This window comes from Hippoglossus stenolepis, chromosome 5 (assembly GCF_022539355.2).
Source record: "Hippoglossus stenolepis isolate QCI-W04-F060 chromosome 5, HSTE1.2, whole genome shotgun sequence".
Classification (NCBI taxonomy): domain Eukaryota; kingdom Metazoa; phylum Chordata; class Actinopteri; order Pleuronectiformes; family Pleuronectidae; genus Hippoglossus; species Hippoglossus stenolepis.
This window is the reverse complement of record NC_061487.1, coordinates 13031924-13042266: the sequence shown is the minus strand read 5'-3', so window position 1 is coordinate 13042266 and position 10343 is coordinate 13031924. Positions and strand designations below refer to the sequence as shown.

The 10343-nt window shown below is 45.5% G+C and overlaps 1 protein-coding gene across 12 annotated transcripts in view; it reads left to right on the top strand.

Annotated features, from left to right (window-relative positions):
- Positions 1-653: 653 nt before the first annotated feature.
- The window catches only part of tjp1b (tight junction protein 1b), a 62439-nt gene continuing 52749 nt past the window's right edge, over positions 654-10343 (top strand). For 8 of the 12 annotated variants that reach the window (XM_035157638.2, XM_035157629.2, XM_035157627.2 and 5 more), the window contains exons 1-2: positions 655-1188; positions 1809-1920. In XM_035157638.2, the coding sequence (XP_035013529.1) occupies positions 753-1188; positions 1809-1920 (548 nt within the window). In that variant the 5' untranslated portion in view covers positions 655-752. Of the gene's footprint in view, positions 1189-1808; positions 1921-9382; positions 9924-10343 lie in introns of those variants that run through there. The other 4 variants (XM_047339724.1, XM_047339723.1, XM_035157633.2 and 1 more) reach the window with 2 other exon arrangements.

Sequence of the window (10343 nt, the reverse complement as noted above, 5' to 3'; positions counted from 1 at the left end):
TCACACAGCAGCTGGAGGAAATGTGATTCAAGGTCATGCTGGTTTGTGCTTCTTTAAAAAAGAAAAGAAAATAGATTTTCAATACGATACATCACGCTCTCCTTGTTGTCCTTGTTCCATTTCATTATGGGTTAATGATTCTCCTGAATGAAGGCCTGACATCTCCCTATAACAGATCAATGCTCATTGCAGAGAGTTTTAATCTCGTCTTAATCAGGTGTCACATTGACGGAAATAACAGAAAGGTGAGTGTGAGTTGAACTCAGGGGCAATGATAAAGTATAATTCATGCACATGATGCAGATTTTCCAACATATGTACAGGATTTGAATCTTTCAAGCCCTCTTTTGTAACTCCCTGATGAATTTTAGGCTACTCAGCATTACCTGAAATAACCCAGGAACTGTGTGCTTAATTTACCTTCAAGGCACTAAAAGAAAAGAGAACCTACTTAGATGCATTTTTAATTAAAGAAGCCTTTGGTGATTAAATGACCACTTATAGCTCAGAGGTTTGATCATCCACGAGGAGAGGCAAAATGATGTAAAATATGTAGAGGATGTACATGTCTGTGCAGAGCAGTTTGCATTGGTGTTCTTAAGAGTCTGGTAATCTTCTTAGTGTCAGTAAGTACCCAGCTAGAAATCAGCTACTGTCCAGATTGTCTCTTCCTGCCCCAGATAAACCACTCAGACAAAAACAACGTGCGACTCGAGGAAATATGTGGCATGGTCGCTGCACTGGCATGAAATATGCACCTCCCTTCCTTTGGGACCTGTGTTGACAGAGCCGTGGAAGAAGTCCTGGTGGGTCTCCTCAGCTTGAAGATGTTTAGCAGTGGCACCAAGAAGTGGTTCGTGAAGAAGCAGAAGCGGCAGCAGCAGAGGGCTGGCAGGAGGCCATGCACCAGGAAGAAGAAGAGGTGGGCAAATAAGATCCTCAAACAGAACCGACAAAAGATCCTGAGCGAGCTGGACGTCAACACCGTGCTCCCCTACCTGGTCTATGACAAGGTGTTCTCGCTGGGGGAGTACAAGGAAATACTGGGACAGGAGTCCAGCAAGAAGAGGACGGAGATATTCCTGGACCATCTGTCCTCGAAGGGGCCTGCTGCATTCTGCTCGTTCTGCGCCGTTTTGGAGGAAGTGTGTCCCCACCTGCTAACCTGCTTTCTGCTGGAAGGAGAAGGTAACAGCCATTAATAAGCCTCCAATTACGTCAATGACAAACACTAAGTAAAGTTCACGGAGGGCAGCGTGATCCTGTCCCAGTGTTTTCTTTCAAAAAACAGTCCAGTTTGCATATGTGAGAGAAGAACCGGAGCAACAGATCATGAACCTGTAGGAGCTTTATTCCTATGTGTCCATTATTTATCTTGTTATTTTCTGTGAGAAGATGATAACAAAAGGAAATATAAAGAGAGGGAAACTACTTTTCAGTAAGCTAGTGCCACAGACTAAGAGCCAGCAAAAATAGCTTCTTAAATCTGGATGGCTGAGGGGATTACTGAGCCGCCAGCGCTCCTAACTAGCCTCTGACAACATATGGCCTAAACGTGGCTACAGTCTGCAGGGCCCTGTCTGTGCTGCACGATAACAAATCAATACGCTTTACCTACATTTAAATAAAACCGAGCGCTCTCAAGGACATGGCTCGCATTTACAGCTTAGTGTCTACTTTATCTGTGCCTAATATCCTGCAATTAAGACCATATGATTGCTTCTTACTCCTCCAGACACAGGGGGAAGAAGTGTAAATTAGCACAGCCATAAAAAAAGAGTGGCTAATATATTAATCTGTTCCCACAGATGGTGCTGCACAGCGGGGGAGGAAAGGGGGCCTCCCCGTGCCCCCAAACCGTCCCGGAGAGCAACCTCTGTGCTCCCCTCCCATGTACACCGACCCAGTGTTTGACTCGAGGTGAGGCACTCTTTACATATCGCTGATGTCATGGGAAAACCTCACGCTGAGAGCCTTACAGCCTTTCTGATGGATTGCATAATGTTCAAGGAGTTGATAAAGTCATTCTGGTGAGAAAAACTTGTTCCAAGCCACATTAGATAGAGTAAAGCCCAAGGACCAGGTTCAATTCAATGGTTCTTAGGGTCTGAAAAGTTGACATGATGGAGAGATGTCAAATCACACAAATATCTTAAATTTCGAAAACTCCTTATCTCTTAACCCTAGACTGACAGTCAAGGTTGATTTCATCTATTGTCAAATTGTAAAAATATTGGGAAACATAACCGACGTACAGTAGATGCCTCCAGATGTGGTACAAATGTTCATTGAGTGGTTTGAAAAGTGTGAAAACTATGGGCATCACATTCTTTGGCATTTGCTGTCACCAGATCTCATCTCGACTGAGCACATACTGTCTTTGGACCACCTCGGCCTAGGAGCGCTGAGAAAGTGTCCGAGCACCTCACAGAGACTCTTAATGCTGCTATTCCCTTTAATTTATCACCCGGGTGTAATGTGGCTACTTTGCAGACATTATTATTCTCAAGTGAAAGCTTCCGCTGCTCTATATTCATGTCTTATAATGGCAACACTTAACGGCGTACATAAATGAATTGACAGAAAAGAGGAGGCATAAAATGTCATCTGCCGAGCTCTGCTGCATGTAATGATATATGAGTGAGAGCGACTGGTTTGTATTGGTCCTGCAAGGCTGCTTCTTCCACTGTGTGTCAGGCCCAGTGAACGCATCATGACTGAGTGAGGGTGTCTTTCCCGTACCCTCTGGAGAGTACCCTTCACTCAACTCACAGAGAGTGGGGGGTAAACTTGACAGTGTATATGTGTGTGTGTGTGTGTGTGTGTGTGTGTGTGTGTCTGCGTGTGTGCGTGCGTGCGTGCGTGCGTGCGTGCGTGTGTGTGTGTGTGTGTGTGTGTGTGTGGTGGGCAGTTTCCTTGGATTTGATGCCTGAAGTGACAGGACAGACAAGCTGATATGCTCCCCAGACCATTGAGGGGGGGCTCCTCAGTGTATGACAGCTAAGTCAGCATGGACACAGCTATCCCAGTGGTCTGGCCGTGGGCACTGACACACAAACACACACACACATGCACCCAGACAGGCAGACGGAAACCGACCAGCACACACAATACCACAGCAGCACACACAGGAAGAGATGCTGTACGCCAAGGCAATGTAAGTCTCTTACTTTGATTGTACAAAGACTCTTGAGTGCAGTTGCGTATAATGATGCTCACTGTATTCTGACGTCTCTCCAACATTTCAGCGGGTGTTACAGGAACAGGCAGAACTTAGGGAGGAGGCTTTTGCTGCTCCTGCTGTGTTTACGATGCATCCTTTATGGACATTAACTGTGGCTGCAGGCGGATTCAAGGTACAAAGAGCGAGTCAAGTGTCGCACAAGGTTGCATGTCTAGATAAAAAACAGATAATATGTTTCTCCACTCTTTGGAGGAAGTAGGACAGAAAGCGCCTGGAGTCATGGATGCTTGGCTTGGCTAGAATTTGTGTGCCAGCATGTGTCCCCGTGTGACAGAGGGAAGCATGTCTGCAGCCGCGCTTTGTTATAAATATGGAAGCAACCTGGGAATATCTTCCCGGGGTTATATCTGCGTCTTTGCACGAATTCGTGTGTGTGAGTGTTTCACCCCCTGCTCCGCACACTTTCTTTGATCCGCAGCAGAGAAGCAGATTGATTGTCAGCTGTGTGGGTTCAAAGAGACACTGTGTTTATTAGCTTGGCTGTTCGTGTCCGCCTCTGGTCAGTATCTTGCTGACTGAGAGTGAACATGCAGCATTTAATCACATCTCTGGGCTTCTGTCTGAAAGGGCACAGAGGACCTGTGAGAGAGCAGTGCAGGAGCTGAGGTGGAGCTGACTGAATCCAGTTTGAGGGCCATTGGCTGCCGTGATAGGACTGTTGTAGTGTTTTAAACCAACGATTTAAAACCTCTAGATCGCAAATCTTTGAGTAAATTAGCAAATTCAAGTGCTGATTTAGGCGTTACACATTATTATGTAGAGATATCTGTTGGATAACTTTCTCGTTTTAACCGTAGGACAGATCACTCTCTCCTGGAAGCGCGTGTGATTCGCCAGGATGAGTTGGCCATGTGTTTGGATCTGAGGCCTTATATGTATATGTTAGGCTGCAGTGATGATGTAAGTCAGCGTGCCTTCATCCATAAGTGGAGAAAATTAGATGCTGGCAGGTTGGAGGAGGAGGAAGAGGTGGAGGAGGAGGAGGAGGAGGAGGAGGAGAAGAGGAGAGATTAGCTGGAGCTGTGAGGTTATGCTTCTCTGTGCTGATGACTCACCTCACAGCACATAGAGAGGAAGCACTGCGACAGCACCGAGGTGTGACTGTGTGTGTGCGCGTGTGTGTGTGTGTGTGTGTGTGCTGTGCGTGTGCGTGTGTGTGTGTGTGTGCGTGCGCGTGTTTCATTACTCTTGTTCTTCCTGGTGCAGTGCATTCATGTGGAAAGGACTTTCTCTGTGAACTTCTCCTCTTTGTTTGGTGCAAAAGTAATAAATCACGGCGTTACAGCGGTAGTGGTTCTTCGGGCTTCGGTCCAGGTTTGCCTCCTCTGGGAGCGCAGCCTCTGAGTCCTACAAACCAGCTTTGATTTTCGCTATACCAAATAAAGTGGACAAGAGAGTGTAAGGACACGAGAAAGAAGGGCAGGTCTGTCTGTCCTATTTAATCGCTGAAAAGAGAGCTTTAGTGCGTTATCAGTGCATGTGTGTGTGTGTGTGTGCGTGTGTGTGCTGTGTATAAGCGTGTGTGTGCGTGTGCTGGCGTACAGTAAAAGATGTCAGCAGTGGGTTCTCATGTGAGAAGGGTAATGATGGGGCAGGCTGCTCTGAGCCATTACAGTGGAGATGCAGAGGTGGGGGATGCCAATGTGAAATCAAAGTGCTGCAGTGGAGTGTGCACGGATATGCAGTGGGCTTCAGACTGCAGCACAACCACTGACCCACTGCTGTCTCCAAGCTTCCCCACTGACACACTACGACTGGTTCCCATACAACCTCCCCATTATGTGTGTGTGTGTATGTGTGTGCATCAAAGAGAGAGAGAGGTTTCCTGGGTAATGTGTGTGTATATCGGTAGCAGTTTCCCCCCCCATCCGCTAATGACCGCTGTGTCTTACATGGCTGATAATGATGATGTGTAGTGTCTGATAAATCAGCAGAGTTATGTGAGTGGCGTCCTGGTCAATGGGAGGTGACAGAGTGCAGGGCTGGTGGGTTTGTTGGAGCACATCTCTGCCCTAATGGTTCTGTTAGTGGCGTATTAGTTGAGTGTTGGCTGGATTCAAGAGGAGGCTCTTGACATCAATGCCGGTGTGCAACCGAAACTCATGCATTTGCACTCATGCTATACCTAAACCTTTTTATTCTACCAACAAATATTTGTTTATGTGCAATTTAGTAGAAATCCTATCAAAAATAAATAAAAGCTCTGTGACATTGATTTTGGCTCAAAATGTACTTTTATTGCCAGGAGCAAAGCCAGGATTTAAAAACATTCTGAGGTCCTGGTTGTGTCCTGGTGTAGAAAAATACTGAATCTTTTATTCATTTATTATTTTTTATATACCTTTATTTTGCTTGCTTATATGTTCTCAAGTTGAAATACAGTGAGTCTGAAAATGCTGCTTATCCGAAAATAAGTACAATTTGTGCATTTGTTTTCTTTCTTTCTAGATATTCTGATTCAAACCCAGAAATGTGTAAAATCCAGCCTTGTTTCAAGTGTCAACATCAATATTTAATGTAGACACAAGTTTAGTATTTTCTTTCTCTCAAAATGAAGCCATTTGTAGTTGTTGTACACAGATGACGTTAGATGCCCTCTCAGCAGCAGGTGCTGCATAGAGGAGGTTTTTGCACACATGAGCACTGGATGAATTTAAGTTCCTTTAATGCCCTAAAGGGTTTTCTGCTTCCAGTCACCCAGAAGTAACAAACTAGCAACCACAAAAAGGGCTGTTTTACATTTGGGCCCGGTGTTCATTCCCCCTGCTTTATATGAGGATCATTTAAAAGGCGAGATAGGGACATTTGTAATTGTTTTAATAATTGTTTTTATAATCGTTTTAATCAGATGTTTTTATAGAATAGCGCACTTAAACGTGCAGTGCCATGTGTTTATCCTTCACTTGCTATAGGGAGGTTCAGACTGTGCCTCAGGTTAACATTATACATACCATATGGAGGATGGAGCCATAGAGCACTACAGTGTCATGGGTTCAAACATTTTTAGCAACACTGGCAACAGAGGGACTCTCTCCCCTGACACCGGCGGTGTCAGTGCCATGCTCTGCCTCTTTAGCCGTATGGTGGATGTCTTCTGGCAGACACAATGTTTCCTCAAGTTCATTTCCAGCATGTGTGTCAGTTCAATTCCTCCTAATTAACAAACCGGATAATCCCTTTATCATATAATGCTTATATCAGCTCTTTTTCTATTATGCTTTTGTATCGCTCACAACAAGATAAGATCGGTTTTCATTTATCTTGCCTCCTCAGACCGTCCTCTGCTGTTCGACATCTCTCTTTAAGTCTGTTGGGTCTAGTGAGAGTGTGAAGTGCACTTCTCTACTCAGGTGAAAAGGCGGCTCTCTCCTCTAAGACTTCAAAGTCTAGACTAATCGACTTACTCCAAAGCTTAGAACGGCACCACTGTGTCACTCTATTGACTGAAAAACAACCACGCCGGCCTCTGTTTGCTGCTGATGACAGGTCGTGTGGGCACAGTGCACTCGTGCTGCGTGCTGCGTCTCCATGAGTTCAGCAAACACTAAGCCACAGTCTAATCTGCACAACCGACTCAGAAACTTCAAGCCCCAAAATATCACTTTAACGTTAAATTGCTAATAGTATTAAGTATTTAATGTCGCTTGATGACACTTACAAAAAATGTTTAATTTCTCCAAATAAACTATTTTTGCTCAGCATCACCCATAAGACATAATAGTCACTAACAACATTCTATTCATATCTAAGCTTAAAACAGCTACAGTTCCCAAAATTCCTAAAGAAACTGTGGTGTGTGTGTGTGTGTGTGTGTGTGTGTGTGCCCAAATCAGTGTATTTGTGAATAAATGTGTGTGTCCTTCCTGCATCGTTTGCTGGATTTGGTTTCCTCCTGGTGACCAGTTTTCTCCCCCAGTCCCAAAAAAAGGGCCTGACGACTGAAGATGAGGTGTGATAGTGAGGGTGAATGGCTGTCTGTGTGAACTCTACATATCAGCCTGGTGACAGATATCCAAACTGTCCAGGATGTTATCCAGCTTCCCACTCCAATATAACCTGAGATAGGTCAGTCAGCTCTGACCTTGCACAGGATAAATTGGTTTGTGCTATGATGGATGGATGGATGATGGATGGATGGATGGATGGATTGATGGATCAACTGAAGGAGGGTCCTTGACCAGTGCTCACAGTGCCCTCCCTAATTTTACCGCATGACATTAACTTAAATCAACCACCAACGATTTGCTGTTACCATCTGCCATTCGGTGTGACACGTGATTGGTATTCAGTGCACAGCAAGAGAGAAACGCCAGAAAGCTTTAGTGTCTCTGAGTGTAGGTGTTTTACTGTAACATGAGCGGTTGGGGTGAGAAGCATTAGAGTTGCCCTGCTCATTTAACAGAGTGTTAACTAAGTCAGACATTTAAGGTTAAAAGTAATTACAGAGGCCAATAAAAGCTCCTCAGTTATATTCACAGCGCTTTGACTTTACATTCACTTAAAACTGAGAATGACAGAGTAAATAGACTCTTTAGCAGTGTGTTCTTTAGGGTTCATTTACCTTGGAAATGACGCATTGACAGCCTTGGTCGCTAACTAGAAATTCTCTGGTGAAGACCATTAAATGTGACTGAAACCTCCTGAAAAAGTCCAGTAGGTCAAACCCATCTTATTCCCCTCCTCAGGAGAAAGGGTTTACTCCAACAGCAAATAGCCTGAGACATCTCAGATTGATATTACGAGTTCTCGCAATTTACTGCTGAAAGCCACAAGATGTAAATGAAAGCTCTTGAAAATCTTCAGTAAGTGGACCTTGTACAGATTTTTTTGTCAAATTACACACAGATATAAGCTGTGTTCCAATTCAGTGACCACATCCTTCAGAGCGTACATTTGAAGGCCGATTGCGTCACAGCAGCGTAACTATGCTGTCCCATTTCTAAGGCTCTTCTAGACCTGCGAAATGCATCCTCCCAGCCCCAAACAACACACACTCCAATGGTTGGGTCCTAGTCGTGGCAACGAATCCCGGGATTCTTTTAGCACCGGTGACAAAGCTAACAAGCTAGCTACGTAGGAAGCTGAGCTATAAGTGCAGCAGCTCAAAGTAGCAACACAATGTAAAGGTAAGGCTAGGACGAGCTGGTTTTGCAAACAAGAAATCCTCTGTAGGCAAGACCATCACGTTTATTTTCGAACTTTGTCTATGAAAGCCATTCGTCCTCAGAAGGATTGGAACAGAGCTACAACACTGTGACGTGTCGTAGTTGAATGAATTGATCGGTCATGTTTATTACAGTCCTTTTTTTTCAGACAACTTTATTTATTGATGGCTGTAGCCTATTGGGACGTAGGGGATGTAGGGGAATTCAACAAGTAGGATTTTGTACGAAAGTGTTTCAGAAACAAATTACCAACCCAGGGGGGCTCAGAAAACAAGTAATTAAAGACAAATCTATTGTATAAAAAGTTTTAAAGTTGTACTTCCACCAAGGAGGTTATGGTTTCACCCCTGTCTAATTTGTTGGTTGGTTTGTTTGTTTGTGACCAAGATTATGCAAAAAATACTGGGCATATTTCTCCAAAACTTGCTGGAAGGATGCCATCTGGATGAGGGAAGAACCCATAAAGATTTGGTGCTGATCCGGGTCAGGGGGCGGATCCAGGATTTTGTTTCACTTATTTACATGGCGAGATAGGGCTCTTTGGTCCGCATCGAATGATTGGTTATTACCGTCCTGCTGGGGCGACTCATGCCACCTTTTTTTTAAACTGACGACTTTATTTATCGATGGCTATCGAGGTATGATTTAACATTGTTTCAAATGACCAACCCTTCTGTTTTCCTAATTTGATGCTTTCAGGGGGCATCAGAATTTCTAGTTATGTATGCCCCTGTTGATCGCTGCATGATTCCAAAAAAAGTATATACATGCATGGACTCAACCCTTAAACGAGTAATTACAGAGAAACTTAGGACTTCCTTACCAGATGCAATACAGAGCACCCCCCCCACCACCCACCCCCTCCTCTTCCCTCCTCCTCACCTCCTCCCCATCCTCCTACTCCCTCCTCACCCTCCCCTTCCTCCCAGTTGCTCCCCTCTGACTATACACTGTACACACTCACACACTCTCACACACACACACTCTTTCCCCTACCTCACACACACGGACGCCTGGACGCTGCAGCGTTTTTTTTTTAAAAGAGTGTTTCCAGCCCTCGATAGGAGGGAGGAGGAGGAGGCAGGAGGCAGGAGGAAGGAGAGCATGTCCAGATCTTAAAAAAAAAAAAAGAGAGACAATAATCATCAGAAATCGGATGGATGTGGATGGGTCTGTGTGCGGGCGCTGAAACACGGTGGGGCTGAGTGTCATTGCAGACATGGGTCGTACGGCACCTCTCGCTCAGCTCCTCGGGGAGTGTTTTCACCGTCAGTCCTTCAGCGCTGGAAATGGCGTTGTGATGCTGAGCGCGGAAGACGCAGCGGAGGCGGATGCCAGGGAATAAAGAGAGAGATATCTGTATGATCACCTGCGCTTTTCTTCGGGGTCGGATTTTCAGTAGCGGCGGACAGTACCATGGTGAATTACCAGAAATACATTACTGTTATGCAGCTGGCTCTGGGGGTGACCGCCTCCAACAAAGAACATTGTCTTCCGCCCAGGAAGCGTATGTGGTGAGTATATGAATCTCGGTGCGGATGCTGCTGATGATGCTGATGGTGGGGATGCGGGTTGGGAGAAAAAAGAAAGAAAAAAAAAGGGGGGCACCGATGAACCGAGCTGTCGCCTCCCACAGCTCGGGAGATGATGAGCGGGTCACGGAGCCACGGTGCCGCCGCTCGCTCTCCACAATGACATAATATTCAGCCACTGCAGCCTGTCTGCACCATGTTGCCTTCATCACAGACCCATAGGTGCACGGGCAACTACAGAGTTTGCGTGCGTGCCCCGCGTGCGTGCGTGTGCGCGTGTGTCCTTCCTCTTCCACCACTTTGTAAAGTTGAATGATGTCATAGCCTCATCGCTGTTTCTTCTCCTTCAACTCCATGTGCTTTAATGAACCATCTGGCCTCCACTGCACTGCTGTGTGTTGT